Source organism: Ictidomys tridecemlineatus, chromosome 16 (genome assembly GCF_052094955.1).
Source record: "Ictidomys tridecemlineatus isolate mIctTri1 chromosome 16, mIctTri1.hap1, whole genome shotgun sequence".
Classification (NCBI taxonomy): Eukaryota; Metazoa; Chordata; class Mammalia; order Rodentia; family Sciuridae; genus Ictidomys; species Ictidomys tridecemlineatus.
In genome coordinates, this window is record NC_135492.1 from 38,350,320 (window position 1) to 38,373,506 (window position 23,187).

Here is a 23,187-nt window from a genome sequence, read left to right on the forward strand (position 1 = left end):
GTGTGCTCATCACCTGGATCAATTTTAGAGCACTCTCATCACCCCCAAAATATATTCCCAGCTCCCCTCTGCGACTCCCCATCTCCTTTCTATCTGTATACATTTGCCCGTTCTGGACATTTCACGCAAATGAGTTGTGCAATTAATTTGCGGTCATGTGTGGTTGGCTTCTTGCAGCTGCGTTCATGTTTCCGCGGTTCATCTGTTTTGTGGCAGGTGTCAGTACGTGGTGCACTTTGAGGCTGAGGAATAGTTCACGGCGTGGACGTACCACAGTTGGCTCCTTCATTTACCTCTAGATGGTTATTTGGGTTCATCTCACCTTTTGAGAATTATGAAAATGCTGCCGTGATTCTGATGGGCATGTGTTCCCTGTTCTCTTTGGCCTGTGCCTAGGATGACAGTTGCTGGGTCACACGGTGACTCTTGAAACTTTTGTAGACGCGCCACTCTGCCTTCCAAAATGACTGCAGCCAGGTGCAGAGATATGTGCTCAGCGTCCCTGCCACCCAGGAGGCCACGGCAGGAAGAGCTCTCCATTAGGGTTTCAGGGGTCTAGTGCACGATGCCAATCAGGTGTCCCCACTAAGTCTCAGTGCTGGGGTCGCACCTGGGAACAGCCACTGCATAAGAGTCTGGGCAACGTAGCAAGATCCCCATCTCTTTAAAAAAAAAAAAACTGTTAATCAATAAAGCAAAGTTATGGCATACTTTATATCCCACTGTAAGAGTGTGAAGCTTCTGGTTTTTATTTCCTCACAGTCTTTTATTTTCCATCTTTTTAAAAAAAATTACAAGAGGAAGCTCACATCTGTCATTGCAGCAACTTGGGAGGCTGAGGCAGGAGGATCGCGAGGTGGAGGCCAGCCTCAGCAAAAGCGAGGCCCTAAGCCACTCAGGGAGACCCTGTCTCTCAATAAAACACAAAATAGGGCTGGGGATGGGGCTCAGAGGTCGAGTGCCCCTGAGTTCCGTCCCTGGTACCAAAAAAAAATTTTTAAAAAAAGAATAAATAAATGAAAAATAAAAGTGAGGTCTTAGTGAGTGTGAAAGGGTACCTCCTCCTGGGTTTTGTTTGCTTGTTGGATGGTTCTGGTCCTGGGCCTTAAACCCAGGGACACTTTACTGCTGAGCCACATCCCGAGCCCCTTTTCATCTTTTATCGTGAGACAGGGTCTCCCTAAGTTGCTGAGAGCCTCACGAAGTGGTCGAGGCTGGCCTCGAACTTGCGATCCTCCTGCCTCAGCCTCGCGCATCACTGGGCCTTTGGGCGTGGTTCTGATTTTGTGTTTTACATGTTGATTCTCTTCAAGAGGCTGATGATGGTTTTCTGCTGAACTCTGTGACCCCTTTTGAGTTCATCTGGGCAGGGCCAACAGACGCAGTCAGACTTCATCCTTTGGCGGGTGGAGTCCGCTGGCCCAGGGCCATTGGTTGGAAAGATGATTCCCAGTAAATTTTCTTGGCAGCCGTGTTAAAAGTCACTTCCCATAAGGCATCTTTATGGGTTCCCAGCCCAGTCCATTAATCCACGTGTCTGTCCTCCTCCCGCAGCCTCTGGTCAGGAGCCTCATCATGACATTAAAACAAATTATTATTATTTTTTTTGTACTGAGGATTGAACCCGGGGGTGCTGAACCACTGAGCCCCGTCCTCAGCCCTTCTTTGAAATTTGTTTTATTTGGAGACAGGGCCTCGCTGAGTTGCTGAGGGCCTCGCTAACGTCGCCCAGGCTGACCTCAAACCTTCAATCCTCCTGCCTCAGCCTCCCAAGCCACTGGGATGACAGGCGTGGGTGCCCATGCCACCTACCCCTATTTGTCTTTCAATGTTAAGCCTAATTTGCTATTTTTCTTGGCTGGATAGTCACTCTACAGTTAGGAATTCTTTGCCCACCTCACAGAGTGTCGTTTTCAAGATTCCAAAGCACCCTCTAGTGATTGTCCAGGCAAGTGACGTCACACCCCCAGGTCGCTCACATAGCACTGGGACACACAGAATCCCAGAGTCACTGGGACCCTCAGCAGTGACGTCAGTGGTTTGGCCGGGCACATTTGTACACGCCTGTAATCTCAGGAGGCTGAGGCAGGAGGTTCACAAGTTGGAGGCCAGCCTCAACCGCTTAGCAAGGCCCTGTCTCAAAAAAAATAAAAAGGGCTGGGGACGTGGCTCCGGGGTTAAGCGCCCCTGGGTTCCATCCCCAATAGTGGGGGGTGGGAAAGAATCGATGCTCTTGGCAATTCTGATTTTACTCATTTTTGGAGTGGGCCATCTGGGTGGTGGGCATCCCGACTGAGATGGCTCAGCGAGAATCAATTACAGACAGGAGCCAGCGCGCCAGGTTCAAGTTCCCCCGAGGGTGACATCACTGCGCCTGTCTGTCTTGTCCTTGTCCTCCCGAGTCTCCCTCCCTCCTCCCTCCGCCTGTCCCCCACCAGAGGTGCCCTCCGTCTGGGCATCAAGGTGACCAGAGTCTGGGCCTGGCTTCGCGGTGACTCACTCTCCTTTTCTGTTAAATGACGGTGACGGTCGTGCGATCCCCCAGGCGACCAGCATTACAGAGTCCTGCTCTGTGTCACCTGCTCTGCTGACTTCAGACCCCGCAGGAAGCAAAACAGACGTGGCCCCCGTAATGAAGGTGTCCCGTCCAAAATGCAATGACCGCGACCGCAGGCCCCACTCCTCCCCAGGGGACACACAGCAAGAGGGTGCCTGAGAGTGGAGAGAGGACCCAACCCTTTGAAACCCACCCACGAGACAGCCTAACGTGCCCATGTCAACCGCAATGACAACTGGCAGTTAAATAGAGCATGTTGAACAGTATTCTGTGGTCGAGGTCAATCCCCTGCATCAGGACCCGTGGTCTGTGGGCCCAGGAATAGAATGAGGTCCGTTAGGACGTGAGCACTGCGGTCCTGTGGCAGTGAGCCTGAGGACAGAAATGGTAATGAGGAGCTAGAAGGCGGGTAGCACATACCGGGTGGATACGGTGAACCAAGGAACGAGTTTGGTCCCGAGCTGAGCAGAGCCAGGTTTCTTTGTACGATTCAGAACCGCATCCCGTTGGAAACGTCGGAATTGGCTCTTCCTAGATTTTTCTTTTTGATATTTCCAGAGCTCGGGTGGCCAGGGGTCACCCAGACCACAGATAAGTGGGAGCGGCACTTTACAGGTTGCAAAGAGTCTGAGTCGTCAGGTGAGCTCCGCGGCAGCTGGACCCTGAGATAGTGAGGAGGCGAGGCCTCAGAGGGGCACCGGCCTGCCCGCCGTCTCTCCGCTACTCGGGATTTCTGCTGGGCTTGACCCGACCCAGCGCAGAGGGGACGGGGTGTCGAAGTCCTCAGCCAACTGCTTGAGAAAGAGGGGTTCATGCCGTCTTGGGGACACAGGGGCATGTTTTCTTGTGGGTGCACCCCGAGGCCGAGGAGACCCTGCAGGACTGGGGGTGCATCCTGAGCCTGAGCCCCCCAGGGAAGGAATCCAGGAGGGCTTCCTGGAGGAAGGGCCATGGGTGAACTGTCCTAGTAGGGAGTCTCCCCCCGACAGAGCTCAGGGACCTTCCTGATGGGGCCTGGACCCTGTGACCTCTGACCCCGAGGTTTCCTGATGGGCACTTGGCTCCACAATTCAGGTCGTTTGTTTGGGCCTCGTGCGGAGCCCGTGTGTTGAACGAGAGTCGGTCATTTTTTTTTCCGGTGAGAAACAAGCTTCCATTCTTTATAGTTTTACCATTTATGAGATTTGATATTAGGCGTCAATCACGATCAGCCGGGCGCCGTGGCACCCGCCTGTCGTCCCAATAGCTCAGGAGGCTGAGGCAGGAGGATCGTGAGTTGAAGGCCAGCCTCCGCAATGGCGAGGCCCTGAGCAGCTCAGGGAGACCCGGTGTGTGCTGGTGACCCTGTCTCGCAGGTAAGGACCTGGCCCCGCAGAGGGGGTCGGTCTGGTGACCGTCTCTGTGTCGGCCAGCTCTCTCTGAGGCCTCCGCGGGGACCTGCCACGGATCCGTGTGCTCCGTCCTGTCACCGGTGGGTAACGCGCCCTCTGGGGTTTCAGGATTTCCACGGAGCCGTCCTGAGGGCCCTGGATGACATGGACCAAGAGGGCAGAGACGCGCTGGCCCGGGAGGAGCTGAGGCAGGGCCTGAGCGAGCTCCCAGCCATCCACGACCTCCACCAAGGCATCCTGGAAGAGCTGGAGGACAGGCTGTCCAACTGGTGAGCGGACTCGGGGCTCCGCAGCCCCTCACGGCAGGGGAGTGGGGGGGAGCAAGAAGATCCCCACGGAGCCGGGCTCGGTGGGGCACACTCGTCGTCCCAGCGGCTCGGGAGGCCGAGGCAGGAGGATCGCAACTTGGAGGCCAGCCTCCACAATGGCGAGGCCCTGAGCAACTCAGTGAGGCCCTGTCTCTAAAAAAACAAGGGACGAGGCTCTCACCTCCCCCCAGACGCTCTGCGGCTCAGCAGGCTGCGCACTGACTCTGGGGTCCCCCTCCCTGGCCGCAGGGAGGGCCAGCAGAAGGTGGCCGACGTGTTCCTGGCCCGCGAGCAGGAGTTCGCCCACCACGCGGCTCACATCCTGCAGTTCGACAGGAACCTGGCTCTGCTGGCCGAGAACTGCCTCCTCTCTCCCCGGCTGGCAGCCGCCGTCCGCGAATTTGAGGTGGGTCTCTCTCTCTGGGTCCCTGGAGACCCTGCTGGGAAGACGCAGGGCTGGCGGAGGGCCTCAAGGGGCTTAGTGCAGATGAATGGGACCCTCGGGAGGCTGAGGCAGGAGGATCTTAAGGTGGAGGCCAGCCTCGGCAAGTTAGCAAGATCCTGTCTCAAAACAGAAGATGAAAAGGGCTGGGGACGTGGTTCCGTGTAGAGGCCCTGGGCTGAATGTCCAGTACGAAAAGGAAAGAGAGAAAGACAAGCAGGAACCAGGCGGGGGTCAGCCATGGCGGTGACCAAGGAAATCAGCGGCATTGGCCATGGACTCGGATCCAGTCCCCACAGAGGCTCACAGCTGAGGGGCTCTGACCACGGGCCTGAGTTCCCCAGCGGGGACAGTAGAGTTGGGCTGGCCCAGGAGGGCTTCCCGGAGGAGGGGGACTGGATCCGAGGCCGGGGGGCTCCTCCGCTGGCCCTGGGGAGGTGCAGAAGGGGCGGCCGTGGGGGGTGACAGGGCAGGGTCCCTGACGGCCTCTGTCTTCCCTCGGGGACAGCAGGGCCAGCACGGAGGCGGGCAGAGCGCGAAGCACCGGCTGCTGAGGGTGGTCCAGCGGCTCTTCCAGTACCAAGTGCTGCTCACAGGTGGGTTGTGCACTGAGCACCTACTACGTCCTGCAGGCCCCAGGCTAGATGCTAAAGGGACGGCGGTAAATGACAGGCAGGCCCCGTGACACCGCAGACTCAGACACTCCACGGGCCACCAAGGAAGTCACGGCCACCTAAGGTCACAGTCGGGACCTCAGAAGAACACCTGGGTCCGTGGGGGGGCAGAGGGGACCGGCCACGGGGTTGAGGGCCTCCTGGTGTTGCCATGGGCCGCGGGGGACAGCCTGGGGTCCCCATTCTGGAGCTCCCCCGACTCTGGAGAGCGGAGGGGACACCGCTGTGGACGAGGGACTGTCCCCCGCCTGGCTGACTCTTCTGTTCTGCCTCCAGATTACCTAAACAACCTCCGCCCCGACTCGGCCGAATACGAGGACACCCAGGGTGAGTCCCCGCCGCCCGGAGGCAGGGGACGCGTCCCCCCCCCCCCTGCGCGTGCCCAGGGCTGGGGGACCCCCTGGGGTGGCCTGATGTCAGACAAAGGACGAGAAGGGAGGGGGTGGCGTCTCAGTGACAGGAGGGCAGGTGCCGTGGCGCCCGCCTGCCATCCCAGCGGCTCGGGAGGCTGAGGCAGGAGGATCTCCAGTTGGAGGCCAGCCTCAGCACTTTAGTGCGCCTCTAAGCAACTTTGCAAGATCCTGCCGAAAAATGAAAGATAAAAAGTGTCCGGGGATGTAGCTCCGTGTTAAAGCCCAGCGGCCCCTGCGTGTGATGACTGGGACGGTCCTCACTGTAACGTCCCGGTTTATACCCGGGAAACCGAGGCCCGGCTTGGTCAGGGTGGGGGCCACGGAGGCAGAGGAGGTAGAGGTGGGTTGGTGTCACCCTGCGCAGAGAACGAGTAGGGGTCAGGGGCCAGTGGGGAGGGGCGGGAAGAGGCGAGGACGGGGACAGCGGGACCAGCCCTCCCCAGAGGCCCGGGGGCTGACTCTGCTTCCTCCCAGGAGCCCTGAGCCTCATCTCCAAAGTCACAGACCGAGCCAACGACAGCATGGAGCAGGGGGTAAGTCCAGCCCTGCACACCCTCCCTCGGTGCCCACCCTGCCCTGCCTGACGCGGGAGACCCCATCCCTGATCCCGCGGGACCCTGCAGAGGACCTTGGGTTCTGGCCTCAACAATTGCTGTGTGACCTCAGGTACGGCGGGTCCCTCTCTGGGCCTCTGGTTCACCATTTGAACAAAGAGGGAGCCTACAACCTTCTACAACCCGGATCAGTAAGGCCCCGACGGGGGTCTGAGACCATCTGCCTCAGCACCTGGGGGGCTTTGTAAATGACAGGCTCCGAGGGGTACAGACCTTGGGTCTCCCTGAGTTGTTGAGGGCCTTGCTAATAAGTGACTGAGGCTGGCCTCTCAACTCGCGATCCTCCTGCCTCAGCCTCCCGAGCCGGTGGGATGGCAGGCGTGCGCCACCGTGCGGGCCGGGAGTCCACTTCTGGTTCTGCCTGGTGCGATTCTGTGACCGGGGGTTGACGCTGTGTCTGCCAAGGGTGACGAGCCGTCCCTGTCCAGTCCCACTCGGGGGTCCCCGCGGTGACTTGTGTCCCCTCAGTCCCTGCTGCGCCTCGCGGTGGGCACGCCGCAGCTTCTGTGTTAAGAATGATTCTGAGGCCGCGTCCTGGTGAGTGGGAAAGCGCGGTGACCCACTGCCCGTGACCTCCACAGGCACAGAAGGGGGTGACGGTGGCTTGTGGGCCATGGCTGACGCACAGAGCGTCCTTGCTGTGGGTTGTGCAGAAGGAGAGGAGGAGGGGACGGAGCATTTCTGGGCCACCTCCCGTGTGGCAGCCTCCCGTCGCGGGGTGGATTGGAGACACGCGATGAGGCGGGATCCCAGCGCTCGCGGAAGGTCCCGCTCAGTGGAGCAGCAAATGTCTGGTTGCGTGTAACCCCAGTAAATGTCACCAGAGAGACAGAGGGACAGCTGCAGAGTTCAGGCAGGGGACACAGCCCGTGCTGCTCGGGCCAGAGACGCGAGTGTCCCCCTTTCGGGGCGAGGAGTGGATGTGGAGCACCGTGCCCCAGGACATTTGCACAGTTGCGGAGGCCGGAGGGAGGAGGCAGAGGCCTGGAGTTGAGGAGGCCGAGGTGGGACAGGAGTCTGGGGGAGACTCGGGGCTGGGCACAGAGGCCGAAGCCCACTGAGCCGACCTCGGGTGGGCTAGACGTGTCCTCTCGGGTGTCTGCCGGGTCCCCGCCCCGGGGCTGGGCATCTGCGCACGCAGCACAATTCCCTGCAGAGGGACTCGGGGCTCAGCAGCAGACGGGCTGGGCTCCCCACACCCCTCTGCTCCTCCAAGGAAAAACTGGGTCAGGCAGCGCTGGCCCTGGACACCCCCCGGGGGCGACGGGAATAGCCATGGCCCGGGCTGGTCATCGTCCCTCAAGCTGCTGGGCACGGCTGCTCCAGGCCACCCCACACTTGCATGGACAGATGGGGGCGTCTCCACGGCCCAGCCCAGGGCCGTCCCGCCGTCCCTCCCCGATGACCGCCAGGGAGCCAGGTAAAGTGCGTCAGAGGGCGCCGTCCCCGCTTGTGCCAAAGCTGCCCTTTTGTTTCTGTTGGTGCCAGGGATGGAACCCAGGGCGCTTAGCCACTGACCCCGCCCCCAGCCCCTCGTCTATTTCATTTAGAGACAGGGGCTCCCCGAGCTGCTCAGGGCCTCCCTGTTGCTGAGGCTGGCCTTGAACTCGCCATCCTCCTGCCTCAGCCTCCCGAGCTGCTGGGATGACAGGCGTGGGCCACCGCGCCCCGCTGCTGTGCTCTATAATGGTTCCAGCCGTGGCACTGGGAGCCCCTGCAGTTAGTCTCCGTGCCCCTTTCAGACGCCCCCATCCATGTGAGTCGGGGCGTTGGTGCTTGATATTCCAGATGAGTCCGTGTCCTGTATTTACTGTCCCTGTCTTAGAATCAGCCGTTTCTCCAGGAATCTCTGGTTCCTTTCATCGGATAATGGTCTTAAAATATCAAGAGATATTTGGAGCTGGGTGTGGTGGCACACACCTGTCATCCCAGCGGCTCAGGAGGCTGAGGCAGGAGGATCACAAGTTGGAGGCCAGCCTCAGCAATTTAGCCAAGTTCTAAGCAGCTCCGCGAGACCCTGTCTCTAAATAAAATACAAAAAAAGGGCTGGGGACGGGGCTCAGGGGTTCAAGTGCCCCTGGGTTCAATCCCTGGTACCAAGATTTTAAAAAAACCAAGAACCAAAATTGGGTCCTGGGTACAGCCATTGCTCACGGGGCCTCAGTTTCTCAAGCCGTCTCCGCTGGCGGAACCAGGCGGTCGCCCATACTCCCCCGAGAACCCGCGGGGACCACCTTCTGCACACAGAGCCACGTGCACCTTAAACGCGTCGTGAGTTCGCACCTTGTTTCCGACTCACGTCGTCACACACAGGGCACCCTGGCCTTCCCCCCTGCTCTCCGAAATGTCCCCCCGACGGCGACTCCCATCCACTTCGCCGTCCCGTTGGCCCTCGGTTCTCAGAGACTCTGTCGGTGAGTCCACAAGTCGGGGGGGGGGCAGCTCTGTCCTCTGGGCCGCCACCATCTGCCCTTTGTGTTCTGGTTTTTGGAAGCTGGACTCTGGCGCGTCTCTGTGGCTCTTGAGGGGCCTCAGGTGGCTTGAAACCTGTCACGATTCTCAGGCTTCTCGGTGGGACCTGCCCGTCACTGGTCCTTTAGTTAATTCGGGGGACACTCTCTTGGATGCTGTGTGACGCACCCACACGCTTTTCCCCTCCACCTCTCTGTTTCCATTTAGATCTTTACTGATCCATCCTCCCCCGGTGGGTCCCCTCCCCGGCCACACCTGTGGAAGGTGTCCCTTCTTGTGGATTTTGTGGGTCTTTAAAAACATTGCCGTTCGACTCTGTGAGAGTCTCCGTGTCCCTGCACGTCACCTGACTTTGCCCCTTTAGAATTCCCTTTCCGTCATGTTGATCATGTTACTCTGAAGCCCCTGTGTGTTCGTGCCACCGCCTGTCACCTCTTGTTCTGCACGATCAGTTGAGGCGTCTGGGGACGGGCAGGGTCCTGGGCAGGCCGGGTACCCTCACCTCCCAAGGGGGCTCTGTCTGGCCCCGTCCCCAGCCCCCAGTCTGCCTCCTGAGCCCCCGGCAGAGACTCACGGGAGGGAACCGGCCATTGCGTGCAGATTCCCGCGTGTCCACCTCTCTGGGCTGTTCTGGGTCCAGCCGGGAGCCCCCCTCGACCCCTGGGAATGCGTTAACATTTGAGCTGCCAGCCACCTCGTCCTCCCGTGTGTCACCCCAGGTGTGACGTTCCTAGGGAGGAGCGTGTCAGGCTTTGGGATTCAGTTCAGGGGCCGGCTGGTGACCTGGGCTCTCGCAGACTTAAGGACAGATGGGACTCACAGGCCCCTGGACCCTCCTGGGAGCAGAGACTGGACCCAGCCTTGGGAGAGCAGGAGCTGTGGCCCAGAGACAGACAGAGTCCGTCCCCAGCACACACAGCAGGAGGGTGGCGTCAGGCCCGGAGCCTGGCAGGACCAGCCTTGGCATCCCGCAGGCCCGGCTCTGCCCAGCGTCCCGCCTGCCTTTTGTAGAGGCTGGATCGGGGGCCAGGGTCTGACCCTCTGCCCTCGCCCACAGGAGAACCTGCAGAAGCTGGTGCACATCGACCACAGCGTGAGGGGCCAGGGGGACCTGCTGCAGCCAGGGAGGGTGAGTGCCGCCCTGCGGGGAGCGCCAGGCTCCCCCGCCCCAGCTCAGGTTGGTTCTGGGTGTCCTGGGGGGTCTCTTCACTCCGGGAAGACGGGGCGCCAAGTATTTTCAGTCCCGAGTGGCTGCAGAAGCAGAAGATCATCTCTAGAACAAATCTTAAGAAAGCATCTTAAAAATACGGTCTTTGCCGGGCCCCAGGACTCAGGCCTGTCATCCCAGCGGCACGGGAGGCTGAGGCAGGAGGATGGCAAGTTGGAGGCCAGCCTCAGCCACTTAGCAAGGCCTGGGGGTCCTCCATGGGGGCTACTTTCTGGCCCTCTGGAGTCTTCAGGGTCGTCCCCTGCCTCTTGTCTGGGGCAGCAGTGGGCCAAGCCAGATGACCGAGGTCTGCCTCCGTCCCCACAGGAGTTTCTCAAGGAAGGGACACTGGCGAAAGTCAGGGGCAAGAGCAGACATCCCCGGCACCTGTTTCTGGTAAGTACTGTCCCCACCCAACGCCAGCCCCCGGACCCTCTAGTCCCATGAAATCGTCCAGGGCCCGCATTCGAGTGGAAAGGAACAGGTAAAATGGAGCAGGGCAGGATCTACGTCCTGTGGAGTAGCGATGTCAACCTTAGTGGCTCACTGACACATGGGCAGCTCCCTGTCCCCTTCCCAGGACCGCCAGGATCCTGTACTTACGGTGTTAGTCAGCTTTCCATCACTGTAACAGACATCCGAGAGAGGATCAACTTAAAAAGAAGAAAGGTTTCTCTTGGCTCAGTTGCGGGAGCCCCACCTCGCAGCCCATTGGCCCTGTTTTGGGGGCCTGTGGTGAGACAGCGCGTCAAGGCAGAGCTAAGCCCCTCATCTTTGAAGCCAGGAGGCCAAAGAGAGGAAGAGGAAGGGGTCAGGTGGGGTTCCACAGTCCTTTCAAGGACACACCCCCAAGAACCTAAAGACCTCCCGCTAAGCCCCGCCTCTTAAAGCACCATACCCCTCAATAGCACCAGTGCTTCCACACAGGAGCACTCAGGGGATATTCAAGACCCAACCCTAACACCGCCTGTCTTCTGGGTCCAAAGGCAGCTGATGGCACTTGGCAGAGAAATCCTGAGCCTAGCCAGAAAGCGAGGCGTCCAGACCCCAGTGGCTTGAATCCTGACCTGGCTTGGTGACCCCAGGCTGCTGCACCCTTTCAGCTAGACTAACCCCTCTCTCCAGGGAGGGGACAGGGCTTCCTGGGGCTTCTCCCTGCCTGTCCTGCTGGAGTTGCTCCTTCAGCAAGTGTTCATTGAGCACCTACTGTGTGCCCAGAGTGACAGCCCAAGGTGCAGCCCGTGAGCAGGACCCACCAGGGCCAACCCCCGGGGAGTCCTCCTCCTCCCTGGGCTCCCTCACTCCACCTCGCCGACGTTGCTCCGCGGTGTCCAGAGTCTGTAGCATGGACACCCCACATGGTTTTTATTGTGGGTGCCGGGGATTGAACTCAGGGGCACTCGACCACTGAGCCCCGTCCCCAGCCCTATTTTGTGTTTTATTTAGAGACAGGGTCTCCCTGAGTCACTTAGGACTTCACTGAGTTGCTGAGGCTGGCCTCGAAGTTGGGATCCTCCTGCCTCAGCCTCTGGGGTCCCTGGGATGACCGGTGTGCAGCATCATGCCCGGTCCCTCTTGAGCGTCTTAACCCGGAGTAGGATTGTGGGGAAGGGGCTCACGTTTCAGCCCAGAGTGGCCTTGCTCACCTGTGGGGTCCCTGGGGAGTGCCGGATGCCTGTGCACCCCAGAGCTCAGGGATCCTCCAGGACGGAAGCCTGGCACAGGGACCCGGAGGAGCCTGATAGCCTGCCCTCTCCCCAGATGAGCGACGTGCTTCTGTACACGTATCCCCAGAAGGACGGCAAGTACCGGCTGAAGAGTTCCTTGGCGGTGGCCAATATGAAGGTAAAGCCTGGGGCTGGGCATCTGGGAGGCCCCGGGAAGGAGGAGAGGCACCCCCACGGGCCTGGAGAGGGCCCCCCCAGGAATCAGTGTCAGCTGTGAGCTGTGGCATGTTCCACGTCCTCCGGGGAGAGGGAACCCTGGAGGGCTCCCTGGAGGCAGCATCCTAAGCACTGATGGGAAGAGGGCCTAAGCCCCTGGGAACCACCATTCTTATTTTCTTCCCATCCCCCTCCCCTCCCTTTGTCTAATCCAATGAACTTCTATCCCTTCCTTGGCCATTGTGAGTCAGCGTCCACTTATCAGAGACAACATTCGGCCTTTGGTTTTGGGGGATTGGCTTATTTTGCTTAGCTTGATAGTCTCCAGCTCCGTCCATTTGCCTGCAAATGCCATGATTCCCTTCATCTTCATGGCTGAGTAATATTCCATTGAATATATATACCACATTTTCTTTATCCATTCATCTATGGAGGGGCTCCTAGGCCCCTTCCATAGCTTAGCTGTTGTGAACTGAGCTGCTATAGACATTGACGTGGCTGCCTCACTGTCGTGTGCTGATTGTACGTCCTTTGGGTGTAGACCAAGGAGTGGGAGAGCTGGGTCAAACAGAACCACCTTTCTTTCTGTGGCGGTGACCTCCACCACTCCCGGGGCCTCCTGCACGGGTCCCCTAACAGCGTTCATGTCCTGTGTCCAGCTCTCTCCGCTGAGGCCCATCTGTGTGGTGACAGCTGTCCAGTTGCTCCTTCCTCAGTGCCATTCTCTGTGTGTGTGGCACGGCTCGGTCACGCACTCACCCCTCAAGGGACGCTTGGTCCCTTCCACATGTGGCCCTTGTAGTAATGGCTGCCACAAACCTGGGCACGCCCGTGTGGCCTCGCCCAGCGCACCTTGGTCCTGAGGATGGGGACGCCTGGTGGATTTGGGGCACTCTTGGGCAGCAGGAGGTTTGGGGCAGTGGGTTCTGAGGCCACCGAGGACAGAGGAGGCGCCTGGCAGGGGCAGGGCGGGGAGCGGGGAGGACCGGGCCAGTGACCCAGGGGCTCCGCGGAGTCGCCTGGCCGAGGAGGCCGTGGGAGACCCTGCCACAGGGCGGCGTCCGCCCAGCAGGACAGCGTGCCTGTAGGCTGCCCAGGAGGGGACAGTCTCCGCAGCCTTCCTGGGGGTGACGGCGCCAGCAGCCAGACACCTCCCACAGCCTCAGCCATGGCACCAGGGCCACCCTCTGCCCATGAGGACCCTGGGGCAGAGAGGATGTCCGTGGCAGGGCCAGGCCCCTTTGTCCACCGCCACCCGTGGACAGCAGGTGGGTTGCTGCCCTCCCGCCGCAGCCTGAAGGGGCTCTGTGGGTCCCGCAGGTCAGCCGCCCCGTGATGGAGAAGGTGCCCTACGCGCTCAAGATCGAGGTGCCCGAGTGCTGCCTGCTGCTGTCCGCCAGGTAGGGGGCGGGGCTGTGGGAGGGCGGGGCCTTGAGGTAGGGGCGGGGCTGCTGGAGGGCGGGGCCTTGAGGTAAGGGCGGGGCTGTGGGTGGGGCGGGGTCTAAAGGTATGGAGTGGGCCAGGGAGGGGCGTGGCCTTGAGGTACAGGGTGGGGCTGCTGGAGGGGCGGGGCCTCAGAGGAGGACAGGAACACAGGAGGGGCGTGGACTCGACATGGGGCAGGGCTGTGGGGTGGGCGGAGCCCCAAGGTATGGGGCGGGGCTGGGTATGGGTGTGGCCTTCAGGTACAGGGTGGGGCTGCAGGAGGGGCGGGGCCTCAGGGTATGGGCAGGGACACAGGAGGGGTGTGGCCTCGACATGGGGCAGGGCTGTGGGGTGGGCGGGGCTGGGTAGGGGCGTGGCCTTGAGGTACAGGGTGGGGCTGCAGGAGGGGCGGGGCGTTGGGGTATGGGCGAGAACACAGGAGGGGTGTGGCCTCGAGGTGTGGGGCCAGGCTGTGGGATGGACGGGGCCTCAAGGTATGGGGAGGAGGCGAAGGAGGAGGGGTGCCTGGGCAGGGATCCGTGTCCCCTCCTTGGTCAAATCAGTGACGGGGGGGGGCAGTCTGTGTCCAGCCTTGGCTGAGGGTGCTGATAGGCCACGCTGGCCCTCAGGTGGGGACGGCCATCTCCCCCAGGGAGGGGCCGTGCGCTCTGGCCTGTGGCGTCCAGCAGCTTGCCAGTGACAGGCCCGTCCCCTCCTGCCAGCCCAGACTCTCCACACTGGAGCAGTGGGGGCGGAGGGGCCGTGGAACCCGTGTATGTCCTCTTACCGACCCGGCAGCTGGCTGCCCCCACGCCCACACCGAGCACCAGGTCCCCCCCAGCCAGGGCGTCCCTCCCGCCCCCTCGGGCTTTCTGCGCGGGCCGTGCGCGCCACCTGGTGGGCACTGTGGGAACTCCACCTGCGCTGGTTCCCAGGGACCCTAGCCCTGGGGTGGCCCTGTCCACTCAGGACGCGGTGTTCCGGAGAGAGGGGGCTTGCGAAGTCTGTCTGTGGGGTGCGTGAGCCTCTAGGGAGCCCTGTAGGACATCAGGGGAAAGATGGAAAGATGGGGTGCTCACCCGTGCCAGCTTCCACCCCCGTCCACGAGGACCCTGGCCTTCTGTGCCCTCCTAAATCGTGGGACCCTCTAGGCTGCCCTGGGGCCTCTTGCTTTGGAACGGTGTCTTGCCAGGGACAGAGGGACAGGACAGAGGACACCCCCTATTTCATTTCACCTTCACAACGGCCCTGGGAGCTGGAGGCACCCCACGCGGACATGGCCCCTGGTACAGGCCAGGAGCTGGACGGACTGATTCCTTCCTCCACGCACACACCCCAGGGCTAGAACCAGGGGCGCTCAACCTGAGCCCAGCCCCAGCCCCAGCCCTTGTTGTATTCTGTTGAGAGAAGGGTCTCCCTCAGTGACTTAGGGCCTCGCTAAATGGCTGAGGCTGGCCTCCAATTTGCAATCCTCCTGCCTCAGCCTCCCAAGCTGCTGGGATGACAGGGGTGCGCCATGGCCCCATGAGGAGCTGGGATCTAACCCTAGTCTGGGGGGACTATCCAAATAAACAAATGACAAACGTAGCCCTGCAGGCCGAGGCTGTTCTGGTGGTGGGGTGAGGGGCTCTGGTGTGGGGACGGCCCTGCGCGTTGATCCACGGGGAGGGGCGGGAGGTGGAGGCCGCCGCTGCCCCGCTCACCGAGGCCCGTGCCCGCAGCTCCTGCGCCGAGAGGGACGAGTGGTACAGCTGCCTGAGCAGAGCCCTCCCCGAGGACTACAAGGCCCAGGCGCTGGCCGCCTTCCACCACAGCGTGGAGGTGAGTGGGGACCAGCTCCCAGCCTCAGCGGGTACCAGGAGGCCTCCCTCACCAGGGAGGTGCCCCCGCCCTGACCTGGGGACACTGGCCTTGTCCCCGCAGATTCGGGAGCGGCTGGGCGTCAGCCTCGGGGAGAGGCCCCCCACCCTGGTGCCCGTCACCCACGTCATGATGTGCATGAACTGCGGCTGCGACTTCTCCCTCACCCTCAGGCGACATCACTGCCACGCGTGCGGCAAGGTGAGGGCCGCAGGGTGGGGACAGGGCCTCCCCGCCCAGCCAGGGTCCAGGGCCCAGAGCAAGGCACGTCCACCTGGCCCTGGGGGGCCCAGTCTTATTTTATTTTTCAATATTTATTTTCAATATTTTATGATTTTTATTTGACCCAGAGTGCATTTTGACACATGAAACACACGGGGAGTGGGACTTCCCTTTCTTGTACATGATGTGGCCTGTCACTGGTCGTGGGTTCATGTGTGAACGCAGGACAGTCATATCCGCTTCATCCCCGCCCCTTGGTTCCCTTTGTGTAATGCAGTGAACGTCTACACACACACACACACACACACACACACACACACACACACACCCCGTGTGTTAGCGTCCTCATATCAGAGGGAACATGTGGCCTTGTTCTTTGGGGATTGGCTTCTTTTACTCGGCATGATAGTCTTGAGTTCCATCCATTTACCAGCAAACACCATAATTTCATTCTTCTTTATGGGTGAGTAATATTCCACTGTGTCTATAGACCACATTTTCTTTATCTATTCATCTGTTGAAGGGGACCCAGGTTGGTTCCACGTTTAGCTGTTGTGAATTGAGCTGCTATAAACACTGATGTGGCCGTGTCCCTGTTGGGTGCTGACTTTAAGTCCTCTGGGTATAAGCCAAGGAGTGGGACAGCTGGGTCACATGGTGGTTCCACTCCCAGTTTCCTGAGGAGCCTCCATCTGGCTTTCCACAGTGGCTGCCCCAGTTTGCAGTGTCACCGGCCGTGCAGGAGGGTGCTTTCCCCGCGTCCTCGCCAGCACTTAGGGCTACTTGTCACCATGCTCCAAATCCCGAGGTGGCTCCCTACTTACCATGTTTAACCTTTCAGTTAATTTTGGGGTGCATTGTGACCCCACACGACGGTGGGGCTGGTTCCCCAGTTGGGTGTGCGCGTCACACACCTGAGACAGCAGCACTCCGCGGTGACCTGTCCCCCTGCCTCCCCCTGGTCCCCTCCTGGTGTCCCCTCTGTTTCCAGGAGACCCCCCACACCAGATTTGAAAGGACATGGCAGGTCCCTGGAGGAGGAAGGAGTAGGTCCCCCCGGGGGACAGGCTCCTCAGGAGGCCGGAGGGGACTTGCTCAGGAGCAGCATCGTGTGGCCTGGGAAGCAGGGGTCGCAACACCTGGGGACAGTCAGCAGTCAGGGCTCCCTGGAGGAGGGGCCCTGGTCAGCCTCACTGGCGCGTGTCCCCGCGTGTCCCGCAGATCGTGTGCCGGAACTGCTCGCGGAACAAGTACCCGCTGCGGTACCTCAAGGACCGCATGGCCAAGGTGTGCGACGGCTGCTACGGGGAACTCAAGAAGAGGGGCGGCGCCGTCCCCGGCCCCCTGAGAGGTGGGTGGCCCGCGGCTGCTCCTCTGCCTCCCTGTCCCCGCCTGAAACCACGTCCCCCACGAGGGAGCGAGTGGACCAAAGTGGCCCTGGGGGACCTGGAGGTCCAGGCTCACCCCAGGGCACCCACCAGAGGGGGCAGCCCAGCCCCTGCCCGTGGCCTCTGTCTGTTCTGGCGGGAGGGACTGTGCCCGCCTTCCTGGTCCCACCTCACAGGGGAGGGACCGCCTGAGCCGTTGGTGGCCTCTGTCCCCTGCAGAGCGGCCCATGAGCATGAGCTTCCCGCTGACCTCCGCCCGCTTCTCCTCGGGCAGCGCCCTCTCCGCCGTCTTCCCCTCCACCTTCAAGAAGCAGAAGAAAGTCCCTTCGGCCCTCACGGAGGTAAGGCGCAGGGGACGGGGACTTGGCGTGTCCACTGTCCCCTGGGGGGCAGGCCTCCCTGCCCAGCCTGACTGGTCCCCACTCTTCCCCGGCGGCGCAGACCCAGGGCCCACCACGGTGCACACTGGGCCTGGGGCCTGAGCGAGCCCCAGCCTAGGACAGCCCTCCCGAAGCCACACACCCCAAGAAAGTGTCACCGTCGATCCCACGTTTCTCCTTGAATATTCGTCGCAGGTGGCAGGTGGCAGGATGTAGGGTGTTAGAGGATGACGTTTAGAAACAGGTGACGTTCTGCCCACTGACCTGCTCCTTCTGCAAGTCACAAATGTGGGCAACAGGGCTGGGTGTCCCTTAGCGCTCAGGGTCCTGCTGGCCGTGCCCGAGGCCCCGGCTCCACCCCCAGCTCCGTGACAGTCATGTTAACAAAGTGGAGAAGGGAGAAGTGAGCTCCTCTTCGTCCCCAGCCTCGCTCCGTCCCCAGAGGGGACAACCAGCCAGTGACTTTCTTTGCTTGGCCGAGAGGAGAGGGTATCAGAGACGGACCTTGGGGACACTCGGCCCCTGAGCCCCGTCCCCAGCCCTGTTTGCTACTTTATCTAGAGACAGGGTCTCCCTGAGCTGCTTAGGGCCTCGCTGTGGCTGAGGCTGGCCTTGAACTGGAGATCCTCCTGCCTCAGCCTCCGGTGAGCACCACTGCGCACGGCTCCAAGGCAGGTCTTGACCGCAGGTCCCCTGGGTCCCCTCAATCCTGTCTGCCACACCCTGAAGTCTGCTGTGCTGACCTTGGTGCTGACTAGATCTCAGGTTGCAGGCAGGCCGGCGGCTTGCTGGGCTTCTCCCCTTGGTGTTTGAACGGTGTCCCCCGCCTGTCCCCCTGACTGCTGTGGTCCCTTCTGCCAGGTGACGGCCTCTGGAGAGGGCTCTGCCATCAGCGGCTACCTGAGCCGGTGTAAGAGGGGCAAGCGGCACTGGAAGAAGCTCTGGTTTGTCATCAAGGGCAAGGTGCTCTACACCTACGTGGCCAGCGAGGTAACGGTGGCGTTTCAGGTCCCCCCTTGTCAAGGGGGTGCCCCCGAGGTCCCTGGGGTCTGCCCACGTGACTTCCCCGCAGAGCCCTGTGGATCCCTGTGCGGGGGCCACTCCTCCCGGCAGGGAGCCTTTGTAGAGCAGTGGCCTGCTGGGAGTGGACGCCCAGTCCCCCGTGGCCCCCACCAAAGGGACCTGCAGTCTCTCTGCAGAGACAAGAGGGTCCTGCATGTGGAAGGACACAGGAAGTCTTCAGTTGTCACGGGCCCTGCATCAGGGCACGCACTTAGAAGCCACCCCCTTTTGTCCATCCATTTCTTTTACTGGGGTATCTGATGGCTGCAGGGTATCAGACGCCCCAGTAAAAAGTGAAACAGCTGGACGCGGTGCCTCGCTCCCGTCATCCCAGCGGCTCAGGAGGCTGAGGCAGGAGGATCTCCCATTCAAAGCCAGCCTCAGCAAAAGCGAGGCCCTAAGCAACTCAGGGAGACCCTGTCTCTGAATAAAACACAAAATAGGGCTGGGGACGGGGCTCAGGGGTCGAGTGCCCCCGGGTTCAATCCCTGGTACCAAAAAAAAAAAAAGTGTGACATTTTTAGAGGTCATCTTAACATCCTCTAAAATAGAGGCTACAGAACCTTCAAAACCGGCAGCCAGCTCCCAAGGTGGACAGCTGTGGGGCTGTGGTCACAGGTGGGGGACTGCTCCAGGGGAAACCTGTTGGATCCTGTGAAAGGGTCACACTCTCCGGTTGGCAGCCTCCTCAGGCCAAGTCCCCTTTCAACACGGGTCTCAGCTGCGTTCTGACCCCCACAGGAAGAGCCCAGGGCTGGCCGCTCCCTGGTGACCACAGCGGGGCTCGGCTGAGGTCCCCAGGTCACTTCCTTAGGGGTCACGGGGGCCTGCAGGGAAGCAGACAGACAGGTGGGGGACTCTTCCAGAGCCTGAGGGACCAGGCACCGGGGACCGAGGTGACCTTGACTCACGGTCACCCAGGTGGGGCTTTCTGAGCTGGGGGCAGTTTTGATCCCACAACAAACTGAAATGTGGCCCAGCAGCCTTCCAGGGCCCAGAGAGGCCTCCGGCTAAGGAGGCACGCCAGGGGACACTCACAGGGGGTCTGTCACCACTGACCGGCTGGCTGGACCTCCTCTCCACGGCCTCCACTGTCCTGTGAGGTGTGTGAGAAGCTTCCCAGATGTGGCGGCCCCCCACACCACCCTGCCACAGCCGGCTCCTCAAGCAACGTCGCAGGACACGCGTGGGGGACATTAGCGGTCTTAGATGGGTGAAGGGGGAGGCATGTCAGTGGCCTCCCTAGAGAGTCCTGAGAACACAAGGCCCAGCCTCTACAGGTGCTACCTGTTCCTTCTCTTGGTGAAGAGCAGTTCACAACTTTGCTGAAGTCTATTTATCAATATTTTCTTTTTTTGGTCCCAGGGATTGAACCCAGGGGCACTTACCCACTGAGCCCCGTCCCCAGCCCTTTTTATATTTTATTTAGAGACAGGGTCTCCCTGAGTGGCTCAGGGCCTCACTAAGTGGGTGAGGCTGGCCTTAAACTCACGATCCTCCTGCCTCAGCCTCCAGAGCCACTGAGATTCCAGGAAATAGTTTGACTTCTGTGTGACCTTCATCATTTCTCATCTTTTGGTTTCTTTTTCCTGCCCTAGTGCAGTGGCCAGCACCTCTAGTGCGTATCAGGTTAGGCTCATGAGTAAGCACCCTCTTTCCTGTTCCCAATTTAGGGGAAAAGCACTTAGGATTTTACTTCTGAGTACGATGTTGGCTGTGGATTTTTTATAGATGTCCTGGGTCAGGTTAAGGTCATTCCCTTCAAGTCCTACTTTACTGAGAGTTCAAATCACGGATGAATGTCGCATCTTGTCAAACACTTTTCCCAATCTAGAGATTTTTAAAGATTGGTTCAAAATCATTTTTTTTTTTTTTTGGTGCTAGGGATTGAACCCAGGAGCACTTAACCACTGAGCCACACCCCCAGCCTATATATATATATACTTTATTAGAGACAGGGTCTCGCTGAGTTGCTGAGGCTGGCCTTCAACTCACGATCCTCCTGCCTCAGCCTCCGAGCTGCTGGGATAACAGGGGTGACCACTGCTCCTGGCCAAAGATACTTACATTTCCTGTGTGGATGGGCTGTGGCTCGGTGGCGGGGTGCTGGCCTAGCATGGAAAGCAGCCCTGGGTTCAGTCCCCAGTAGTTTAAAAAAAAAAATCTGTACATAGGTTTTCCATGGAGCCGTGTTTTTAAGATCCATCTGCGCCCTCTGGGCAGACCTCATGGAATTGCTAGCGACTTCTTAGCAGGGACACCCGAGGGCGGCGTCCTGGAAATGAGGGTTCGGGGGACGAACACATCCGAGGTGGTCATTAGCCACCTGGGCCCGCGTCTTTGGTCAGGCGCTGACGGAGGCCGGGTCAGAAGGGATGGCAGGTCCAGATCCACAGTCCGGGTGACCCTGGGGGCCTCTCTGAGCCTCAGTTTCTTCTTTTGAATGGGGACGGACACTCTCAATGATCCTAGTGACGATTGAACAAGGGAATGAAGGAGAAACTGCTTGGCTCCTCCTGATCGGCTGTTCTAGAATGTTCCTTCCCCCTTGGGGTGGCCCGGGCGGAGGCGAGGGTGGGAGGTGAGTGTGGGTGGCCCCCAGACGCCCCTCCTCGTCCACCCCCATGTTCCCCGCGGGATGCGGTGCTCAACGTGAAGCTGTCCCTTGCCCCCCGCAGGACAAGGTGGCCCTGGAGAGCATGCCGCTGCTGGGCTTCACCATCGCCCCGGAAAAGGAGGGCGGCGAGGCGGGCCCCGTGTTCCACCTTTACCACAAGAAAACCCTGTTCTACAGCTTCAAGGCGGAGAGCGCGGGTGTCGCTCAGAGGTACCAGGAACGTCCTTCCCCAGTCCCCCGCCTGTCCCCCAGGTGCCACCCAGAGCCCGCGCGTGTGGCCTGCGCCTTGCCCAGGGCCACCCCTGTCCTCCTGGGGAGGGGCTCAGCCCTGGGATCCGGGTGGACCTCTGCACCCCCCAGGCCCTGGGTGCCACAGGGCCCCTTGCCTGGGTGACAGTGATCAGTGCGGTCACCTGGGGTTTCTGTGGCAGGGCCGTGGGGACAGTGCTGTCTTGTTTGCAGGTGGATGCAGGCCATGGAGGACGCCAGCGTGCTATAGCAGTGGCCACTGGGACTCGGGACTCGAGAGACTCTTGGGGGACACTGAGCCCTTGCGGAGGCCACCCGGGTCGCGACTGGTCCTGACCACGTGTCGACCTTCCCGCTGGGACCCGCCCCACCCAGCACCTCCGCAGGTGGAATATTTATGGTCCCCATGTCCCCTGTGTCCCAGCCCCAGCCACGAGCCACTCCCTCATCCAGCAGTGAGGTGACAACTTGGCGCCTGAAGATGGTGACCCACGCGCTCAAGCGGGGGCTTCGGCGCCTGAGTGTCGCTTTGGGCTCCTGGAAGCAGCAGCTGGTCCCTCCTGTCCTGGGGGCCTTGGTGAGAAGAGAACCTGCAGGAGAGCTTGTCACCTGTCACCTGTCACCTCCGAAGCACTTTATTTGGCTGAGTCGCCACCGCCATCTCCACGTTTTCCAAGTGACTAAGGGAAGTCACTTCAGAGTCCCGGGGCCGAGTCCCCAGGACTCATTGGCCACCAGCCAGGTGTCCCCTGGATGCGGGCACAGGCACCTGCCCCCTGCAGCTGGCCGCGACCGTGTCCTGCTGTGAGTCCCCAAAGGCCCCCTCCTCTCCAGGCAAATCTGGAAACACAGCGGGTGACAGACCCCCACCCTGGGGACCAGCTCGGACCCTCGGGAGACTCTAATTTATTGCGCGCCTTTCCGTGTCCACCCCCCAGGGGCCGCCTGTCCACGGGGGCCTGACCCTAGACACGCGGTGGCCCTGGGGTCCCTGGGTCCCACCACCGAAGCCTTTTCCATGTTTCAAAAGAAGCTAAACAGAAAGAACAGGAGGTGGGTCAGGAGGCGACCCCTGATCTCAGCAGGTGGCCCTGGACCCTCCAGGGTGCAGGAAGTCGGGGCTTGAAGATCCCTCACCTCCTGGGGCCGTCCACGTTGCTCACGATGCTGGAAAGTTCTTTTTTTTTTCTTCTTGATGGAAAGCAGAGAGGGGCCGAGGGGCAGGGTCAGCCTTGTCATTTCCTGCTCTCCTGTCCCCTTCTCCTGCTGCCCTGCCCCCTAGGGAAAGGCCTTGGTGACAGACCGTTTGTAAAAAGCACCCTCGTCTCCAGGACTTTATTTACATTAAATATTTTCAGGGAATTCCTTTTCCTAGGTGGCAGTTTTTCCTTTTAAATGTTTGCATTAAGCGGGATGGAGGGTTCCAACCGGGTTCCGGGGCAGACCTGTTTGTTCACGGTGGAGGGCTTCACTCCAGTGGAATCATTTTAGTGGCAAGATGCACATAAATGGGCTTCCTAACGACCCGCTGAGCCAGGCACCGTGACGCGTGTCTGTCATCCCAGCGGCTCGGGAGGCTGAGGCAGGAGGATCGCAAGTTGGAGGCCGGCCTCAGCAACTTAGTGAGGCCCTGTCTGAAAATAAAAAGGGGCTGGGGGTGTGGCTCAGTGGTTAAGCACCCCTGAGTTCAATCCCTGGTACCAAAAAATGGAAAAGGCTCAAGAGTTTTTCTGGTCATGCTGATGAAGTAACTGGGGGACACCCTGTGGCCCAGCCTGGCACTGGGTGGGGGTGTAGAGGAAGAGGACCGTGCTCCGTGTCCCCTTTGGGAATGTGCCGAGGGCAGGCAGCCGCTGCGGTCACCAGGGTGGTTGCTTTGTCTGCACCTAGTGCAACTTCTTCCTCTGATCCTCAGTGTAAAAGCTGTCCCCAAACAGAAGCCTGACCTGGGGACTCTGGCCACCGAGGCCAAGGGAGGTAGGAAGAGGCCCAGATGCTACAGAAACGCGGTGGAATCTTCTGT

At 60.4% G+C, this 23,187-nt stretch overlaps 1 protein-coding gene across 3 annotated transcripts in view; it reads left to right on the forward strand.

Annotated features, from left to right (window-relative positions):
• Fgd5 (FYVE, RhoGEF and PH domain containing 5) overlaps positions 1 to 22,879 on the forward strand; it is a 53,850-nt gene extending 30,971 nt beyond the window's left edge. For 2 of the 3 annotated variants that reach the window (XM_078033408.1, XM_078033410.1), the window contains 16 exons: positions 4,057 to 4,217; positions 4,506 to 4,662; positions 5,207 to 5,294; positions 5,649 to 5,699; positions 6,260 to 6,318; positions 9,929 to 10,000; positions 10,406 to 10,474; positions 11,840 to 11,923; positions 13,282 to 13,361; positions 15,108 to 15,207; positions 15,310 to 15,447; positions 16,690 to 16,819; positions 17,076 to 17,197; positions 18,098 to 18,226; positions 20,977 to 21,125; positions 21,378 to 22,879. In XM_078033408.1, the coding sequence (XP_077889534.1) occupies positions 4,057 to 4,217; positions 4,506 to 4,662; positions 5,207 to 5,294; positions 5,649 to 5,699; positions 6,260 to 6,318; positions 9,929 to 10,000; positions 10,406 to 10,474; positions 11,840 to 11,923; positions 13,282 to 13,361; positions 15,108 to 15,207; positions 15,310 to 15,447; positions 16,690 to 16,819; positions 17,076 to 17,197; positions 18,098 to 18,226; positions 20,977 to 21,125; positions 21,378 to 21,414 (1,626 nt within the window). In that variant the 3' untranslated portion in view covers positions 21,415 to 22,879. The remainder of the gene's footprint in view (positions 1 to 4,056; positions 4,218 to 4,505; positions 4,663 to 5,206; positions 5,295 to 5,648; positions 5,700 to 6,259; positions 6,319 to 9,928; positions 10,001 to 10,405; positions 10,475 to 11,839; positions 11,924 to 13,281; positions 13,362 to 15,107; positions 15,208 to 15,309; positions 15,448 to 16,689; positions 16,820 to 17,075; positions 17,198 to 18,097; positions 18,227 to 20,976; positions 21,126 to 21,377) is intronic. The other variant, XM_078033409.1, reaches the window with a different exon arrangement.
• Positions 22,880 to 23,187: the final 308 nt, after the last annotated feature.